This window comes from Elaeis guineensis, chromosome 10, assembly GCF_000442705.2.
Source record: "Elaeis guineensis isolate ETL-2024a chromosome 10, EG11, whole genome shotgun sequence".
NCBI lineage: Eukaryota > Viridiplantae > Streptophyta > Magnoliopsida > Arecales > Arecaceae > Elaeis > Elaeis guineensis.
Window position 1 is genome coordinate 2,754,393 of NC_026002.2, and position 20,052 is coordinate 2,774,444.

Here is a 20,052-nt window from a genome sequence, read left to right on the forward strand (position 1 = left end):
AATCCACCCACTCGATCCTACTTGCCTCGTGCGAGCCTCTTGCTCACGATCCTTCCTGAGGTTAAGACCCTTGTCGCTAAAGTTTTCAGCTTTTTGTTGCCACCACCATCAATGACATCGATGATGACACTGACAAATCCTCTCTCTCTCTCTCTCCCTTCCTTTCTCTCTCTCCTCTCTCCCCCTCTCCCTTGGTTTTGATACACCTCGGTTGGGAAGGTATGTACTAGTATGGTGTTAAGCTTGTAGCCGGCCAGTATGGATCCCAGTATCGGTTTGGCAAACCTCCTTTAGAAATATTGCTTATGAAGATCCATAATTGTATTTGTACCATAAAACTAAAGACTTGAAAGTTAAAACTATTGTATAATTAGCCTTTCTTTCGAGGTTGTTTCCATAAATTTGTTATGTACACCTCATGTAAGATTTGCATTCTAATATGGAGAATATAATATCAAAGTGGATAATTGTGATGTAGTTATGAATTTTTGTCAAAGAAAAGTGGTTTGTAGTCTCACATCCAAGGTTCGCTGTACCGGTGGGTTCTATACCATACTGAATGTACCGTACCATACCTAACCAGACAGAATGGGTACATAATCTCATACTATACTGACACTTGGTTCACCTCGCTATCTCATATCGTACTGCATACGATACTGTACTAGGATCCGGTATCAAGACGGCAAACCTTGATTCATAGTTTATAATTAGCAATCAAGCCTTAATCCAACAGCATAACAACATAACTAGAAATCTATACCTTTTTCAAAAATCAAGTAAAAGAAGTTTAGGAAGAAAGCAGTCTTGCTCCAAAAAAACATCGCATGGCAATATAAGCATTAATTTCAGTAGTTTGTTTTGATTCTTTAGATTGCAAACCAACATTAACCATCCAAATCACATCTTATACATTGTGTCCTTTCTTCAAATTGTTGTACATTGTGAAAACCAATTACAGGGCAAGCATTGAAGTTTCAAAATCTAGAATAGGTAAGAATTTCTACATTAGCATATAATGTGCCAATTTTATCAACAAGGGGAAATATGTGTGTGTGTGTGTGTGTGTATAACAACAAGGGAAAAATACTAATGGGAGCAAATTCCCATTCCAACAGCTCTAGCCTCTAGGTGTTAGAGCTAATTCTTCTCTGAAGAGAAAAATGCAGGACCATAGGAGCATGTGATGGAGTACTTGGTCAATTCCGATCATCATAATGAATTTAATAGGCACATCTATGTTATGCTTATTTAATACCTTGGCAAGGATGTAACGAGGTCGAGCATTAATTCGCCTAACAATGTCCACAAGTGCAGAGCTGACCTTGTAGTTAATTTCTAAACTTTCTTCTGGAGCTGCATAAGGAAAAGAAACAAAATAGAGTTCCGATTAAGAAATTAAATTTAAAATAAAGATATTTAAAAGGCAGTGACTTAATTATCCCCTATAAAGATATTTAAAAGGCAGTGATTTCTGAATTATTTAATTTTTCCTTAGGCTTCAAAATGTTTTAAATTTGGGCTCCACCATCCTCGTGCTTAATTATTTTTAACTTGAATGCAATTTTCTCTTGGCCAAAGTCCTGGTGTATTACCCACCTTGTCTCTTTAGATATATTATTCATGACCTAATTTATCTACAGAAAATGTTCTCTGCAGTTTTGCATAATTTTTCTCCAAATGCCTGTCTTAGGATTCTCTGAGCTGTTTATACTGCTCACTCCCAACTTTAGATATCTAATACTTTTTGGAAGGGAGTAAAATTCACAATCCCAAGAAATTGCAGAGATTTGACTAGTTTAGCAGGAATTCAAGTAATTGTAAAAAAAGGTACAAAGAATGTAAAACCTGTGTTACCTGGACATTTGTGTCCTCCGGTCCGAGAATGTGTTTCAATTTTCAAATACATATCCAAAGTGGATACACATCAGATACTTGGATTCTAATTAGTTTCATTTAATTGTAGTGCAACTCATTCAACACACTATAATCATGTTAGAAGTGATTTTTTTTTTCTTTTCAGAGACTTGTATAGATGTTAAAATAACTTGGAAAATATCATTTTCTAAATCCTAAAGTTAATTTGGAAGTTTGGATAAGTATACATATTATAGGATCTTAACAAATACTATCATTTGATATTTTCTACTTATCCCCTTGCCTTCTTTCATCCTTGTGCCAAGTCAAACACTTTGGTGCAAGGTTTCAGGAATCAATACCGAGACCCATATCGATTTCTGCTCTGTATGGTATGGTACCATACCGATCCGTACCGACTTTAAAAAAATCAAAAAAATTTCCACCGACCACCAATAAAAAAAAAACATGCTGAACCGTATCGAACTGGACCCGTACAGCACCGAATCGGACTGAACCATCTGGTTTCGCACGGTTCGAACCCGTACCGTACCAAACCAACCGGTACGGTCCAGTTTGAGCCATGTACCAAAAAATCGGCCTAAACCGTGTCGATTTTCCATCAGTACGATATGGGGTGTATCGGCCGGTTCGGATCGGTATGGAATACTATGCTTTGGTGCATGTCTAAACTTGATTCTTGTGCCTGCATCTATGCAACACTATAAAACTCTTGACATATCTATTTTTTTTAGGTTAACAAGGGTTTTTTGGTAGATTAATCCCTACAATCTAGCATATGCATTTTCAACCCTTTTGTTTTCATATTTATATAAAAATCTTTCTATGTTCATTGTTTACACAAATCAGTCCTTTTGCTTACCAAGATTGTATAAGGACAAAAGCACCCATGGCCTAAAATATGAATGAGACTTGGGGCTTGGCCTCTTCTTGCTCACTTTGCTAAATGTAGTTAACTTAACATGAAGGATGTATGCTACAAGATTCAGGGATTAAAATGCAAATACAGAAAAGATAGGCATTGATATACAATATGGAAGATGTCAAGGACTAATCTGCAAAAAAAGCAAAAAAAAAAAAAGCAAGTAAAATAATTACACAGTAGCAAAAGTTGCACCATGTCCAACAATCATAGCATTATTAACATGTAATCAATTAGTCCTCTTTGAATAAGATATGAATCAACAATTGATAAATCACAAAAAATTCTAAAAAATTGAATAAAATCTAGATAACCTCAATCTAACAATCACTTGAATAATGAAAGAATCACGAATTTATTAAAAATCCTCAGAGAAATATTTGTTATTATGGTAAAGTGTGCAAAATCTCAGGTGATCAGATTCTTTAATCATTTCTATGTTCATCCTGACAAATACCTCTCCATCTAAAATGAGGATGCTTAGGGAGATTATCAATTTATCAGTCTAAAAGGCATGGTTAGCATACGTGGAAAGATTTCCCATTCATGAAGAAATTTCTAACACATATATTGAATCAACTGCATCTGAACAAAAGAAGAGGGAGAAAAGATGAAACCAACATTTTCCTGTAATGAGTTGCCTGCTGGTCATCAAAAGAGTATCCTTGTTTGCCTTCAAGGAAGCAGTTGCAATTTCAGATACATGACTAATCTCTTCCTCTCTCTCTTCAGTCGACTTCATGGAAATTTTATCAACAGACACCTACTCCAGAAAAAGGAACAGGAACTCAAATACATAATAAAGATGACAAACAATTCAAAGCATAAAACAATTTAAAAAATGTTATGGTGCAACAGTCAAAAACAATTTCATCTAAAAAGAAGCTAATGTGTAATCACAAATATAAATAGGAGGTTTTATCCATCTTTCCAGTAATAAATTTTCAATTTCATTTGAAAAAGTAATGCACCTCTATGCATCTTAGGGCATGGCCCAATTGTCCTTTTAGTTCTTCAACCTAAGCAGCACATAATCATACTAAATAAGATCAATTCATATCAAGAGAAAGGGAATAAGACAAGTAAATGACAAAAATTTGGAATTCAGACCTGCTTTGTGGTTTTAGGAACATACGAACCGACAACTATGAGACCTCCAAATTTATCTTTAGTTATGCCAAGATCCCTTGGACAGATAGGAGGCTTTGCCCTGATTCCAATTCGAGCAGATACAAAACTTGCCGCAGTGCGGCATAAAAAACGTTTTCCTTCCATTTCTGCCTGTCAGGAGATTAATTATAAAATACTTGAGCAATATATAAATAATGCTAAGCAACTTTAATTAGAATATACAACAAGCTGGCTTGCCTGGATCATTCCTGCAGCAAATACAGTTACATCTCTTTCACTTGCTGCATTAACGATACATATTGACCCCTATTAAACACGCAAAAATAATATGCATTAGCAAGAAATGGATATCGATGATGAACTGACAATATACCAGTACAGTTTATGAAAGTGAAGACCATGTTATCTTTATATTAAAAAAAAAAAAACCTTCTTGCACATGAAAATTATGACGCATTAAAGTCCATCAAATCAATTAAAAAATCATGCAGGTAAAATGAAGACCCAAATACTATATATTTATGATTTATGAATACAAAAGGGTAGGATATACCCTAATACCAAATTCTTTGAGTTTATTCATTATCAGAGTTTCATCAAAAAATTATTTGCTGAAGATTGTACAATCTTAATGAACAAAATCACATTTTATTTAATTTTTGGCAACTTAAATAAGTATTTTGCAATACTTTTGCAGCATACTTCATGAATTATTGTGAGTTTTCTCAAATTTCTCCTTTTAATTGATATCTTTTTGATATATTTATTCGTTCTATATATTTTGTAGTAACTTTGTAAATATCCTAAAAATTAAAGAAATTCAAGTTCTAGGTTTGTTACTATAAAGTCCAACAAATACTTTGACTCAACATGTTCAGGTTTCTTATGATCCTTAACATTTTCTAAGCTTTTCTTAATGATTGCATCCATAACCATAACCAACAGGTCTTTTCTTAAGCTATGCTGGGTTGGCTTTGTGAGTTCTTCTATGCCTATTGTTCCGAGTTAAAGCTACCTTTAATGTCATAAAAAACTCCTTGATATCTTTCTCACAACTTCTGTCCGTGATAGCTTTAGATGTTCCCTCCTTTCTGGAGACCTTTTGATGAACAAAAATTTGAACACTTTTTGTACCTGAGGCCACCATGTTTTTGTAGAGAAATTTGTTTCCTTATTTGTCATGTTGATTTACCTGTCTTTTCCTCATTTACCAGCAACTGCGCACATGCAATGTATGTTTAAAGAGGAAAATGAAAACAAAACTCTAAACTACATCATGAGCAAATTACTAAAGAAATAAATTTAATAAATTATTGAATAATTAATTTTTAAATAAGATATTGAATAATTATAAAAAATACATTTTTAGACTAAAAGGAAAATATTACCATATGAAGAAGAAAGATTCCATATTGAATAACTCTATCAATCTAACATTTACAATTTAGATGTCAATTAATCTATAATAGTTTAATTGGTTTGTGATTGGAGATGCATGAATCAAATAATTTAAATAGAAAAAAACTAAAGGTAAAAGAGCTAATATGCTGCCTCATTTATTTTTTCAAAAATGGAAGTCATCTGTTTATTGGATGGATCTACATTTTTTCTAAGATTTGTTGCTGAGAGAATAGTAGTTTGAAAAAGATTAAGGGCATACTTATCTAAAATGTTGACAAACAAAATCTAGAAGGGAATATGTTGAAATCCAAAACTATTAGTTTTTTAATATAGAATGGGTGTTGCTTGATTCAGCTACTAATAATTAGACCCGCATGGATATCCTTTGTTTAACGCATCGTATATAAGTGGTTACCACCCTCCACAGCCTCAACAGCTTACGAGTCAGATTTCACTGCCATGATCTTCGGATGGCCTGCCCAATATCAGACAGAGGATTGGCATTAGGGTGGCTATCCAGCAAGCACAGCTTATGGAATGTAGGGATATGGGGTAAATTATCTATAAAGTTGGAGTAATATCCCAGGCCCGGATTATGACCATGATATCGACATCTACAAGGGATATAGATACTCTACAAAATTTTATATGTCGGTTTGTATTTTATGCATCAAGTCCATTCAAGATACTATGTCTATTCAATTGTATGTACTAAAGCATTTAATTATGTTACAACTGCATTCATTGCACATCACATCCATTTGATGACAAATAAACATGGAAACAACATCAAAATCCTAAATTAAACAACCACGATAATTGAAATAGTAACTGAAAACAAAAAAATAAAAACACAAAAAACCAAAAAAAAAAGAATATAGTCTACTGATCTGATGAACGGTACACTATACCATACTACCACACCGAACTGGTCCTCTACCATACCGGTCATCGACCCGTACGGCACCTAGTACCGATCATCGACCCGTACGGCACCTAATACTGGTTTGGCGGACCTTAGTAGGGATGGTAGTGATGGTTTCCCTTATCCACGATCTCCATCATGAAAAAGTGAATTGCTTATTGTCTTGACCAAAATCCGAGTTCTGTAGTGACTCTAATGCATGAAATGAGAGCAAGCAGGAAAATTAGATAATTACCTTTTGCAAGCTACAGAGATGCTTGCAAACAGCAACTGGCCCTCCCTTACGCAAGAGATGAATAGAAATTGATGAAACACTGCTGGCTGGAATTCGCCCTTTTGTTTTCTCTTCAACCCACTGTATATTCAGATCAGGACTCACACATATATCTTTTCTGTGCTATTTGCTTGTATTTATGTACAAGACAGTCAGATTAGAATTCATTTTACCTCTCTGAGATCAGAAGATTTGTAACCAAAGGCAGCATCCTTGGAGAACTCAGTCTCCCCAGCAGGTACAAGCCTATGTAACAGATCAAGCTCCCAGTCAAAGATTCTGTATATGTAAGAACTCACATTTCCAATGTGCAAATCACTATTTACCTATCAGCATCTGCAACATAGTGAATGTCATTAATAGTGTAACGTCCACCTTGTAGAAAGAAAGGACAAATGATCCACGCATCCATCTCGCCTAATACTGAAACAGCTGCATCAGCTTCCTGGAAAGATTTAGTAATTAGGATTCAGCTTAACATGGGAAAAATTTTCAAGGTGAACTATTGTACTAGATTCATAAATCTGATAGATTAATAAAAATAACAAAAACCAAAAAGCCCAAATAACTTACTTCTGGAAAGTGACCACGAAGGGTTGAATCACCTCTCAACACCACTGTGTAATTAATGCCTGTAACTCTTTTAGCTGCAGTGTCTACATTTCTACAGATATCTTTTGTTAACAAGATAGCCTGTGGAATTTCCAGAACACAAGAATAAATTATCATGAATTTAACACGAATATTTTGTGGTTTCAAAAATAAAATTTCTTAGCAATACTACCTTTTTCCAGATGAATGGAATATAATGAAAGCTGCAAAAAAAATTACCATTGCTAAAATCTTAAAGTTAACACTATTGAACATTGAGAAGTGTCTACCTTCTCAGTGCTTAGTGATCGTGAATTGGTTAAAATAAAGAAACAGGTAGGCCTTTTGCTGAACTGCTCAACAAGTGTCTCAATTCTCCTGCATTTTTAAAAATTGCACAAACACTAAGATGAATAAATCTACCTGGAAAACAAGATATATACAATGTTTTCTTTTTCTCATAAAATGTCAATTCTTCTTTCTATCTTAAAATTATTGTAAGTTCATTAAAACACAAATCTATGATAACAGTAAATAAAAGAGGAAACATCATGAGTTTTATCGGCAAATAGAGAAAGCACATGCTCATCAAAATACACTGTTTTTCTGATAAAACAAATGCTAATCATAGTTAATCATCTGTTTTTTCTAATAAAACAAATGCTAATCATGGTTGATCATAAATTGCTAATACTTTTTCCTGTCTTCATCTTAATCTTATAACAAGATAACAACAAAGAAACCTGGATAGTACCATTCTGTTAAGACTTCAATATCATGAACAGTTTGAGTTCCAGTGGGGTCATCATCCAAAACTACTAAAACTTTTGAGGTAGTTGGGTACTCCAGTAAATGAAGATCTTCCATTGGATCCTCTGGCCATTCAGATGGAAGAGACTTTAACAGGTCTTCTTTATTAAGAAGAAAAGCTCTCTCTTCAACTTTAACACCAGTTAATGTCTCATAGACCTGTCAGGACATCACCGAGCTGTGAGTGATCAACAAACAATCACATGTACAAATATGAATTTCACATCAGCTTATGTAATCCATGAACTCATTACTCATAGGTACTTCGTGTGAGTTGTTTTGAGCCTCTTGGCATAGTATAATTAGCTCACTCTGAAATTATAGGCCATAAAACAATACTATATTGCACTATATTACTATTACACCTTAAGTTTGTGTTGGCCATACTAGATTACTAGTGGTAGACAACATTATATGTAAGACCTTCGTTATGCTAACTGAATTTTTTTTTTTTTTTTTGTTAGCTGGCAAGGTTTAATCTCACTTCAGGAATTTAATCCTTATTATTTTCTGAAACAAAATAATGATACATATATAACAACTTATTGATAAACCTGCACTTTCCAGTAATTACCTAGAATTCTAGAAAACAGAATATAAGCATTTTCATTGTATCAAACTAATCTCAGAAGTAACCCGGCTTCTAAGAACATGACTTGAAGAATTTAATTCTTACAAACATCAGATGTAATATCGATCAAGCAAACAATCAAAGTGAACAACGATGAGCTTCATGATCATAAAACTACCTTAATTTTTTTATTTTAAATTAAATAATTATATATTTATCCATGATACATAGATGACCTTTATATAAGAGAACAAGGAAATCATCAAAACATACGTCAACCATGTAGAGTTTGTAATTGCGATACATAGAATGAAAATCACAGACATTATGAGCAGGTCATTAAGGAACTTGTAGCAACATTCCTTCTGTTTCACTATGCGATCATGTAAGTTCCATCAGACTGATACGACAGCGACCTACTAAATACAAGTAAAAAAATTAATATAAAGCACAATATAATGAAACCTTAACGACAGCAGCATCATCATATCGACCCCAGCCAGAAGCAGAACCTGGTCAATAAACATATGAGGCAATCTCAGTTGAATATTATGTGAAATCAGAATAGTAGAATGGTACAAAGATTACAAAGAGAGGACAGATTATCAAGTTTAACATGATGAATTGAAATGAAATGACTTTAATACACAAAAGTAATGAAGTACAAAAATCATAACCTTCAACAAGAATTGAACATAGGAAGCTTTCTCAAATCTCAACAAACAATGATTGACATGTTGTGACAGTATGATATCCATCAAACTTACAAAAAGTAGAGGAAAAAGCAGTATGCAAAATGAAGATATAGAACCTGAAAGAAAAAGCTGGTGGGCAGCATTTGAAATATGAAGTGGGATCTTAAGATTGGAGCTTTCATTAGACACGATGCCCTGAATAACATCAAAAAGGAAAATAAATGTTAATAAGAAGCAATATGATATAGTAGAATGATCATAATGAGTGGACAGACATCCATACAAGGTCTTTAACAAAGATATCAACTGCAGAGTATGGTGTGTAATCATTTTCTAGCATGTGTGGCACACGATTTCCAAACATCCTGCCAATAAAAAATAGATGCACTAAAACAATTGTTAATAAAACAAAAACAACCTGTTCTAGACAAAGATTCTAAGAATTGACATGTAATAGTTTACACTTCATGATTGTTGATACTAAAGTAACTGGTCAAAAGTTTGTCTTATGAAACTAATACAACAATTTATCAATCAAATACATCTGCCATGCCTGACATTTTTTCTAACATACTTTCATGGAAGCTACATTTAAGGATCAATTACCAATTGTTACATTTCAGGGCAGGCCTTGGCACAAGTGTAAGATTGCTCAATTGGGACTTAGGAATCACATGTTCGAGACATGGAAACAGCCTCTCGGCATGTGGGAGTAAGGCTGCATACTGGTGACACTCACTAAACCCCACATTGACAGGAGCCTCGTGCAGTGGAATGCCCTTTTTTTACCAACTGCCACACCCATGGTAGTCCATGGCTCACAAAGTATAATACCATTTATTGCACCATGCTGTGCTATTTAAATATGTTCTAGTGTAGTTTGATCAAATTTGATAATTCCACCCTCCAATCAAATAGAAAGCAAAATCATTTGAAGTTAACTTTTCTAATAGGGAAGAAATAAGTGGAACAAAAGAACACAGCAAGGTTTAATAAAGGCCTCCACTCCACCATGTATCTTCTACCATATGCAGAAGACAACAGAAAAGAGAAATAAAAATAGAGATAGCATCCAGTCACCAAGGAGACAACCACCAATTCACTATTTATTATCCATGGCTCTATGCACAGGAATTTTCTTTATACCAGATAAGAAGCACAAACAAAAGAAACGTAATCCTCAAGGCCTCAGTTTGAGATGGCTGAGCAATCCACCCTATGCTGATACATGAGTTAAAAATAAAATATGATGCTCAAAGCAGAACTCCAGGAGGTTAATGTTTTGAGAATCCAAAGTGCATCCACTGTCTGTTTATCTCAACAATTAGTTGTCCATTTTCAACAGGTAAGATTTTCGGCACCTTAAGATAGAAGTCCAATTTCCTACTTGTATAACACATGCTTCTTCCTTGTTAAAGATGACAGTTGAACATAATGTGTAAAGCATGTACATTAGTGTTCCATTTTCACCTGCCCAAAATACATTATCTTTTATCTCTTCCACAAAGCACTCCCAAATATGTAGTGACAAGTTCCATGTTGCTCGGACTTGGAGTTACTGCAGACAAATAAACAGAAAATACTGATGGGAGATGTAATACCCAGAACCCGGACCAAATAACAAAAAAAAAAAAAAGTGCGGGTGGGGGTGAGCTAGTAGGTGCATTGCACGTGCTGGAAAGATATTGATGGATGGGAGGAAGAGAACTCCTGAAGGAGTTCTTTCTTCTCTTCTTCTCCGGCTGAAAGGAGACCCAATTTGATTGGGATTCAATTTATTTTTGATCTCCAATCCTCCCACTAGCACCTATTTAAGGGCTCTAACACTTCTTTAAGATCAATCACCCAAGCTCGGCCTTCCTTCTTCCTTATTTTCTTTAGAACCAAGGACTTGATTCATTGAGTTCGCCGAAATCGGAGGCCAGGCACCACTGGGAAAAGCAAGTAAGATGCCAGATTCCTTTTGAGTTATCGTCCTTTCCCTTTTCCTCATCCCTTGAATACTTGATTCTGTCCGGCTATCACCGGATTTTCCATAAAAAAATCGAGCCCTATTTCCCCTATTTTTCTTCCCATGTCTTCTTTGAATCCAGCATCGTTCATCGCCGTTGATCACTGGACCGGGGACCCATGGTTGCACTGTCGTAGACCGCACCCCCAGCCATCCTCTCTTGATAAGACTCTCCTTGAGTTCAGGGGAGAAGGGGATTCAAATAACATCCCCTATTTTGCTTAAACAAAAGAAGAAGAGAGAGAAGAAAAAAGAAAAAGAAAAAAAGAAAAGAAAAAAAGGAGAGAGAGTTTCTCTCTCTTCCTCTCTCTTCCCATCTTCTCTCTCCACTTGCTCTCTCTAAAAGTATCTCTCTCTAGATTACGTCTCTCTTCTAGATTTTCTAGATCTTAGAAAGACCCTCTAATATCCTTGATAGATCATGGTGAAAGAATCTTGACCACTGTTTGCCAAATCATCCTGAACCGGACGGTTCCGGACGTTCCGAGCCATACTGGCGGCAAATCAAGATGGTTCAGACAAGTAAATCAAGAAACCCGATAAAAGAGGGAAAGAGAGTTAGGGAGAGAGAGAGGAGGGGAGGGGAAGATGGGACAATGCCATCAAAGGCCGACGGTGGCCCATCGAGGCTGCTAGAGGGACGTTAAGGCCTCCGCAGCTCGATATCATCCGATAGGACATTTAAACGAGAGAGAAAGATAGAGAGAGGGAGAGTAACAGTACCGAAGGGATGTATAGCCGGCAGAGAGGCTGCAGGAGGGCATCGGACGGCTATCGTGGCCGTCGAATGGTGTAATCGATGCCTACAGCTGCGGCACCGCAGGTGTGAAACAACGGCGCGCCCCTGTTTCACGAGTTTTTTTTTTTAAAATAGAGTTTACGTCGAAGTTGGCAAATCGGTTGCCGGCTTCACTTAAGTGAAGCCAGTAAATCCATTGCCGGTTTCAACGTAAAGCCATTTTTTTTCAAAAAAAAAACTTGTGAAATAGGGACATGAAGCCTCACGCATCGATTACACCATCCGACAGCCACGACAACCAGCCGATGGCCCTCTGATGGCCTTTCTGGCAGCTTTTCCTCCCTCCTTTTCTTTCTTTCCTGTCCTCTCTCTATCTCTCTCTTTCTCTCTCTTTTCCCCGGTTCCCTTCTCCCATGTCAGTTCATGCTAGTCCGAGCCGATACAAATCCATACTGGCTCATACCATCGGTCGGCCGGCATGGGTATCGATTTCGGTTCCAACTTCTTTGATCTTGACTGTTGACTATCGAACAGCCTAATAGCCCCCCTCTTAATCGAACTGAGCATCGATTGTATCCTAACAACCTAGTTTGATCCTTGAATTGTAGTTGATCAATTAGATGTTCTAGATTGAACTGACTGGGATGTCGAGCACTATTGCATGACCAGCCTTATGAGAATTTTGAAATTTAGGATTTTTATTTGAAAAATAATCATCATTAAATTTTGATAAAAGTATGATTTTGGATATTAGGTTTTGAAAGAGAAATTCCAGAAGCTTGTCGATCATGCAAGATTAAGATGGCTTCACGTCAAATAAAAAAGGCTGCTCGGGTTGCCATTAAATGGATATCAAACCAATAGGATGGTGGTACTCTGCAAGTTGGTAACACCCCTCAACAGGAGGGAATCATCAATCCCACTAGGAATACCTAGATGGAGCAACAAGAACCAAACATGACCTGAATAATATAGACATTAGTTGGTTTGGTGCAATCGCAACAACAGTTGTAACAATAGTTACTACAACAGTAAGTGCACAAACAAACACTGCCACCATAAGGACATGGAGAGCATCAAGATCAACAAGTAATATTGTAGAATTTAAGAAGTTGCCTCCACAAACTTTCAAGGGGACTATCGAATCTTTGGAAGCCGACAATTGGATTATAGAGGTGGAGAAGACATTTACTGTCTAGGAATGCCATAATGATGAAAAGATTCGATATGCAACTTATTTATTACAAGATGAAGCATTCAACTGGTGGCAGAGACTGCAACATAAATATGAACAAGATGGAGAGTAACTTATCTGAGAGAGATTCCAAAGGATATTTTATGATCAATATTTCCTCTGGGTGTAAGGACTCAGAAAAAATAAAAATTTTTTATCTGAAACAAAAAATTATGATAGTTGTAGAATATGAAGATAAATTTATGGAACTTGTCAAGTTTGTTCCAAAGTTGGTCAAGGATGAGCGTGACCAAGTGTATAAATTTGATATAGGATTGAGGACAGAAATTAGAAAGTAAATGGTGCTATATGAATTAATTACTTATGCAGATGTGATGAATAAAGCATTCATAATTGAAAGAAAAGTTAATGAAGAACAAGCTAAAAGGGAAAGAAATCAAAAGAAAAGAAATAGATCGAATGAATCTCAAGGATAGAATAATAAACATACTGTTCAAATAAGAGGTTAGTGAGTGACAACTCTGGATTGACTGATTAATATTAAGTACTCCTGATGTGGTGGAAATCATGCAGTTAGTAATTGTCGTTGGAACATTGGTGCATACTTTGATCGTGGTTATAAAATAGCTAATTGCCTACAAAGAACAAAAAAATTGACCTACCATGCTAGTTGAACAAAATAAGGATGGAAGCATGAAACCTCGAATCCAAGGAAGAGTCTATGCTCTTACGCAATAAGATGCGCAGACTTCCGATCAATGGTAACAGAATCCAAGAAAGATTCTCAGAATTAATTCAACTTATTAATTAGTTCCGCTTATAAGTAATGTGACTCTTTTTCTAGATTTATCAATAAATTGTATAGTATTTGTATCACTGAACTTTGAGTAATATTATTTGTGATTTATGAATATAAAGCATGATATTTATTTGTTAAATTTACTTCATTATAGAATATTATTTAATGCATTATCGAATGCATGGATTCTATAATGGAGTTAAAATCGATTGATTTTAATTTTGGATGATTTTTATTTGGTTCGATAGAAATATGAAACTAATTTTATTGAAAAAGATATCGGATTCGAAATGAATTTTAACTCGCAGTCTGACTATGTATCAAAACCATGTCAATAGGAATTATATGTTGGCATATTGATATCCTGTCAATGGGGGTTATATGCTGGTACATCAATACTCTGCCAGTCAAGATTGTACGTTGATATATCAATACCCTACCAATGGAGGTTGTGCATTGGTACATCGATACCTTGTCAGTGGGGTTATATGCCCTGGTAGATCGACATCCTGTCAGTGAGAGTTATACACTTTGGCTATGTTGAGCTCATCTGGTCTAGCTACAAAGTATGATCATAATTCGTGGCTGTCGAGGTGAATCGGATGTTTTGAAAGAAATTGATTTATGAATCAAAATAAATTTTGAGAAGACTGAATTTGCATGGATCTTATTTTGAGTAGTGCTATATATTTGAATTGATGCACCGTGCATGCTTGTTTTTCAGAATATTATTATTACTGAATTTGTTTGGCTAAAGTATTCATTGCTTACTAGGCTATCAGCTCATTACTATATATATTTTACTATTTTTACAGATTCAGAGGACTAACTTGACTCGGGGATTCATTATGAAAGAGCAAACTAAAGGCAGACTTTAATATTTTTATTTTAGATTAGGATTTATTGAAATTTGATCCAAGACCGTGAAATTTTATTTTGTAAGATATTTGATTTAGTTATTTGAACTAAAGTTGAATATCAATTATTTGAATTTTATTCCGCTATTGTTTTATGATATCGTGATGAAATGCCTTGCATGCTTGTAGGGAGAGTTCTCCAAGAGTATGCGGCGGTTGCCACGACCTCTGGTTGATAATCTCCGGTCGGGGGTGTGACAGGAGATATAGTCAACAGAAGGTTCATCAACACTAAATCTCCAAACATTTCATCTAACAAAGAATACAAAATGTTCACTATGATGCTTAGCCATCTATCCATTGATAAATAAAGTTCCGTAACTATACAGAATAGGAAACTTTTGTGAAGTCTTTACATTGCATATCAAGTTAAGCTCTATAGTAGCTTATTTGATGTTCACACCTAATTTACTTTAGCATACCAATGGTAGGATATGAGTATGTCTGTTGCAGCAAAAATCATAAACCAATTTTTATATAACATATGGGCAAGATAATGTGAATAAGAGACAAACCAAGAATAACCTCCTCCATGTTTAATTATTTCAAAAAGCATTCTGGTGTTTAGACCCAATCTAGCTCCAAATGCCATTGCTTCTGCTGCTGCAGCTATATGAACTCCAGCAAGCAGTTGATTAACCATCTTCACAGAACTGGAAGAAAAACAAAGGTAGTTAAAACTCCTCACAGTTCGCTAAAAATGTATTTGAAAATACATCCCTGAATTATCCGGCTTGTTAAGTTAAAACATCTTACCTTGCAGCTCCACATCCACCTTCAATGACATACAGCTTCTCACTTAGTGCTGTAATTTACATAGGATAAGAACCCATCGCATTCCATATTTCATGTAAATAATATAAAAGAATAAAAGATAATATCTTTTCCAGCAGTAAATGGTCCATATGATGATTACTTGAGAGAACAGAACCAGCACATGAGAGAGCTTCATCTGTTCCTGAAACCATTATCTATTGAAAAAGGAAATTTAAAAAGAGCAGTTTCAGTTAATCAGGTATAGAAATTAATCTCTAATCTCCCTATATTTATTACTTAATAAGAAAATTATTCATGAGACAGGAATTAGATAGACTAGACATTACCGTAAGTGTTCCATCAGCTGCTCTTTTGACACCACCAGACACAGGTGCATCTACCAATTTTAAGCTCTTGTTCTCACCTGTTACAGGATTCAGTACTTTATACAATGTTGATAAAACTTCACATAACAACAAGCACTAGCAAAAGGAAGCAGTGACAGGAGTATTGACATCAAAGAAGCACAAAGTGTAATAGTCCTACCAGGTCAACTGTGAATATCAGCAGCTTTAACTAGAGGCAAGTTCAAATTTGGGAAAACATCTCACAATTCATTTATGATGCATGATATGTACCATTTTTGGCCATAATGAGATAATCCAATTCCTTATTCATGTGTTTCCTTAGGACCAGTTGCTAGCATGGTTCTAGGATGTATTGAACCAGACCGATCAGGGACTAGCACGGTTCCACCTCTTAAAACAATTCGACCTTCCTCCCCCCTCCTAACTCAGTTCTGGTGCTCCCTCCCCCCTCAAGACTCAATTCTGTGTTCCCCTCCTCCTCACGACTTGGTTCCGACGCTCCCTTCCCCCGCAACTCAATTTTGTGCTCTCCTCTTCTCACGATTCAATTCCATGCCCTCCCCACTCACAATCACCCTTGGGTCCTCCAGTAAGCTCCTCTCTCCTACCCCCCCACCCCCCCCACACGCATCCTCTGTCATTTGCGAAACAAGGGATAAAGGAAACAAAGCAAAGGATCGCAATTGCGGTTCTCTATTTCGAAACCCTTTTTTTACTTTCAAATTTCAAATTGAAGTTGGCAAACCATTAGCCAACTTTCCTTTGGTGAAGTCGGCAAACTATCTGCCAACTTCAATTCAAAATTTGAAAAAAAAAAAAAAAAATGAAAACTTGAAATGCCTTGGAATGGCACTGTGTCGAACCGGTCACCGGCTAGTACACCCTCCGGTACCAGTTTGGCGAACTTTGCTTATAGGAATATCCAAACAGGCCCTTAGTGGTTGAAATGTCCACTTGTAGATATTAAAATACGGAGAAAACCAAGAATTAGTTCTACTTCTAGAGGTGTTAAACATGGATGATAATTAGAGTTGTACTACAAGGAAGACAATTCTAGGTGCCGTGCATTAAATCCTTTAGTGTCATGATATAGAAATTGAGCTAGGGTGTTATTTTTAGTATGCAATAGGATCGAATACAGGTCTTTTGGACCAGAGAATTTCAGAGTTTAAATATTTTCATGTGAGATTATAGTGTTCGCAAATTTCAGTTTGCAGCATATCAAGAAGTTACTGGAATTTTCATCTTGAGGTGGATTTTGGACCTTGTTTGCCTATCCTAAATTCAGATTTGACCTCAAATTCTCGAGATCTTAAGACACACATGAACTATTTCCATATCTGATTTCAGCTCGAAAATCTTACCCTAAGTTGGTAAATTGCACAAATCCTTTCAATCTACCAAGCGGGTCCGGCTCGGTACAGGGTGTACCGGCCCGAGACGGCAAACCTTGTTTCAATCTACCAGGATTGGCAAATTTAGAGTACTTCTATACTAGTTATGTTTCCTATAGCTGTAAACTCATAAAATGCCTTGAGGTTTATGGATTGTTGGGGATGATTTAGGAATCTTAAATGTTAGGAAGTCATCCATAGGAGTTGAAATATTAAAAAGGATATGCCAGATGGTTGATGAGATTAAGTATTACATGTTTATAACTTAGAAGGCAAGGGACAGATTTCGATGCATCTTGTTAAACACCATCGTAAATGGTTTTTAGGATTGAATTTAGAACCAATGGAGTGTCTTTGGGGCTACCGGTTGTTGTAATTGAAAGAGTTCACGGAAAGTGGTTGCATAGAATGTGCTTTTTACATTTTGCTATGGATTATCTCCGAAAAGAAACCTATAACCTTTCAGTCTGTTTAACTGTGTGTTCATAAAGACTCTGAACTTATTAGTTTCCTATAAGTCAAATTATTGTGCCCTAGAGTTCATTTCCATAATGAACAATGCATGATTAATGCCACTCGTTGAACGTGTACATGTGACATGTCATCATACAATTAGTTTTTTTACTGTTCAAGAGAGGTGTTGTTCCTTTAAATGTATTTTAATTGTCATATATGAGTTATAATGTTATATACTGATAATTTTTGGAAAAATGCAGCTCATTACTTTAATTATGATTCCATAAGGGTTATTTGTCATTATATTTTGACTAAATCATGGGAAATTCTATTTAGTCAACTCGCACAGCTTTTTGAAACGTCAAATTCAATTAGTTTAATTATGAAAAATGGACCCTGGCATTACATGTTAATGGATTATTTGAGCTGCTTTTCATAACAATCATTTCCATGTCATGTGACACCAATCAAGTACATTATCACTCCTTTTTCCTTTCACTTATTACATAAAGTTCTAACTATAAAGGAAAATGTGAAAAAATATGTCATGGGGTTTCTGATTTTAAGCAATTTTTTCTCGAAAGTCCAGTAGAATCAAACTGACATGCATAACTGATGATCAGTATCATGAACCTAAGGCTTGCTTTCTTGAGTCATTTCATCTTTTCTCCCCCCTTGTGTTTTCAGCTACGTAAGCCCTAGACCCTACCAGCCATTTATTATGACATTTTTCAAACTTCTAGGTATTGATCTTATAATGAAATAAAACCCAAGGGGACTGCTACTAGCCGATTCCAACTCTACTTGTTATTGGCCTTTTTTTTTTGGTAACAGTTATTGGCTTTTTTTAAAGATCCATATATAGACTAAAATTATGGAGACATTCATTTAGTATTTAGATTACAACTAGATATTGATTCTGAAGCCATAACTCTTTTTTATTCTTTGGATTGACATAATTGATTATGCTATTTCTCACCTATCTGAAGGTCAGATTTATGAATCACTGGTTCCTATTGAAGCCCAAATCCTAGTATTTGACAACAAAAATTGGAAGGAAACAGAACAGAGGAACTACTGAGAATATTGTTTAAATCCACCAAGGAAAAATTCAGATGGATTACTCTTCTAGATCCCTTATACTTTCAAATCCACATCTTAATTCAAATAACAAACACATGCTAATCATTATATAAACATAACTTTTCAAAGGGTCATTTGTACCCTAGTGCAAGATAAGGATCATATACAATTGTGTGCACATCAAAGCAGATGCAAGTGTAGAACCACCACTTCCTCAAGAGGGTAAATCAGAATGAGTGAAGTTTGCCATAAAAAACATAAAACACTAGGTCTTGAGATACCTGTTGGCACAACGAATAATACGGGAAGGGGAAAGAAGACCAAGGAATAATGTCAATATAACAGCACAAAGTAAGAACAACCAGACTTGGATGATTTTTAATGGCATTGCTAACAAATATGATGTTATAATTAAGATATCTAAAAGAATTAATCATGCCAAACTACCAGCATATGCCATGCTTTTTGCATGATATTTCTATATAATGAAAAGTTGCAACTGGCATCTCTATCCTCTTCAAGGCATCGACTACTTATAAATATCAGAATATGGAAGGAACAATAGATGTACCAAAAAAAGATCGGAATTTGTTGAACAATTGTTTGTCCATATCCAACGTAAAATGTTCAAGGATGCATTATTCATTTTTAAGTCTCACATATAATTATTTCTAACTCTTTAACTCAACTGAGTGCAGAATGTATATGCAAGCTAAGAGTCAGCAGAGCATACACTACAGACATCCTTTGGTGAATGGGTGCCCTACATGAAGGACAATCCTTCATACCCTGTTTCTTGTGAAGCTCATTGCATTTGGTGCAGAAAACTTGGCGGGCACAAGGAAGGAAAACAACAGACATCTCTTCAGTCAAGCACATCACGCACTCCCATTCGGGTTGTATGTCATCAGATCCCAAGTCCTGGGCAAAAATCTTCTTCAACTACTGTGCACTATTGTTCTTTCTTCCATCAGAAAGGCATGATGCAAAACTTTTATTCGTGCCCCATTTTAATGTTGCAAACTCTGGGAAGTATGTCATTAGCCGCAATTGCGCAGTCTGCTGCTCAAGCCTCCGGATATCATTTTTGTATTTTTGTAAATCATTTTCTTCTCTCATTATTAATGCATTTTCCC

The 20,052-nt window shown here is 35.6% G+C and overlaps 1 protein-coding gene across 6 annotated transcripts in view; it reads right to left on the reverse strand.

Annotated features, from left to right (window-relative positions):
* Nucleotides 1–20,052, reverse strand: part of LOC105053205 (uncharacterized) — a 76,192-nt gene that overhangs the window by 21,937 nt on the left and 34,203 nt on the right. For all 6 annotated transcript variants that reach the window (XR_012134759.1, XM_073244287.1, XM_073244286.1 and 3 more), the window contains 18 exons: nt 15,963–16,039; nt 15,776–15,830; nt 15,616–15,664; nt 15,375–15,512; nt 9,482–9,563; nt 9,315–9,393; nt 8,969–9,015; nt 7,877–8,091; nt 7,413–7,500; nt 7,105–7,224; nt 6,858–6,976; nt 6,705–6,777; nt 6,493–6,612; nt 4,169–4,237; nt 3,911–4,081; nt 3,772–3,819; nt 3,422–3,563; nt 1,259–1,356 (listed from right to left, as the gene is read on the reverse strand). Coding sequence is in view for 5 of the 6 variants with exons in the window: in XM_073244287.1 (XP_073100388.1) it covers nt 1,259–1,356; nt 3,422–3,563; nt 3,772–3,819; nt 3,911–4,081; nt 4,169–4,237; nt 6,493–6,612; nt 6,705–6,777; nt 6,858–6,976; nt 7,105–7,224; nt 7,413–7,500; nt 7,877–8,091; nt 8,969–9,015; nt 9,315–9,393; nt 9,482–9,563; nt 15,375–15,512; nt 15,616–15,664; nt 15,776–15,830; nt 15,963–16,039 (1,790 nt within the window). In the remaining variant the exon portion in view is untranslated. The remainder of the gene's footprint in view (nt 1–1,258; nt 1,357–3,421; nt 3,564–3,771; nt 3,820–3,910; nt 4,082–4,168; nt 4,238–6,492; nt 6,613–6,704; nt 6,778–6,857; nt 6,977–7,104; nt 7,225–7,412; nt 7,501–7,876; nt 8,092–8,968; nt 9,016–9,314; nt 9,394–9,481; nt 9,564–15,374; nt 15,513–15,615; nt 15,665–15,775; nt 15,831–15,962; nt 16,040–20,052) is intronic.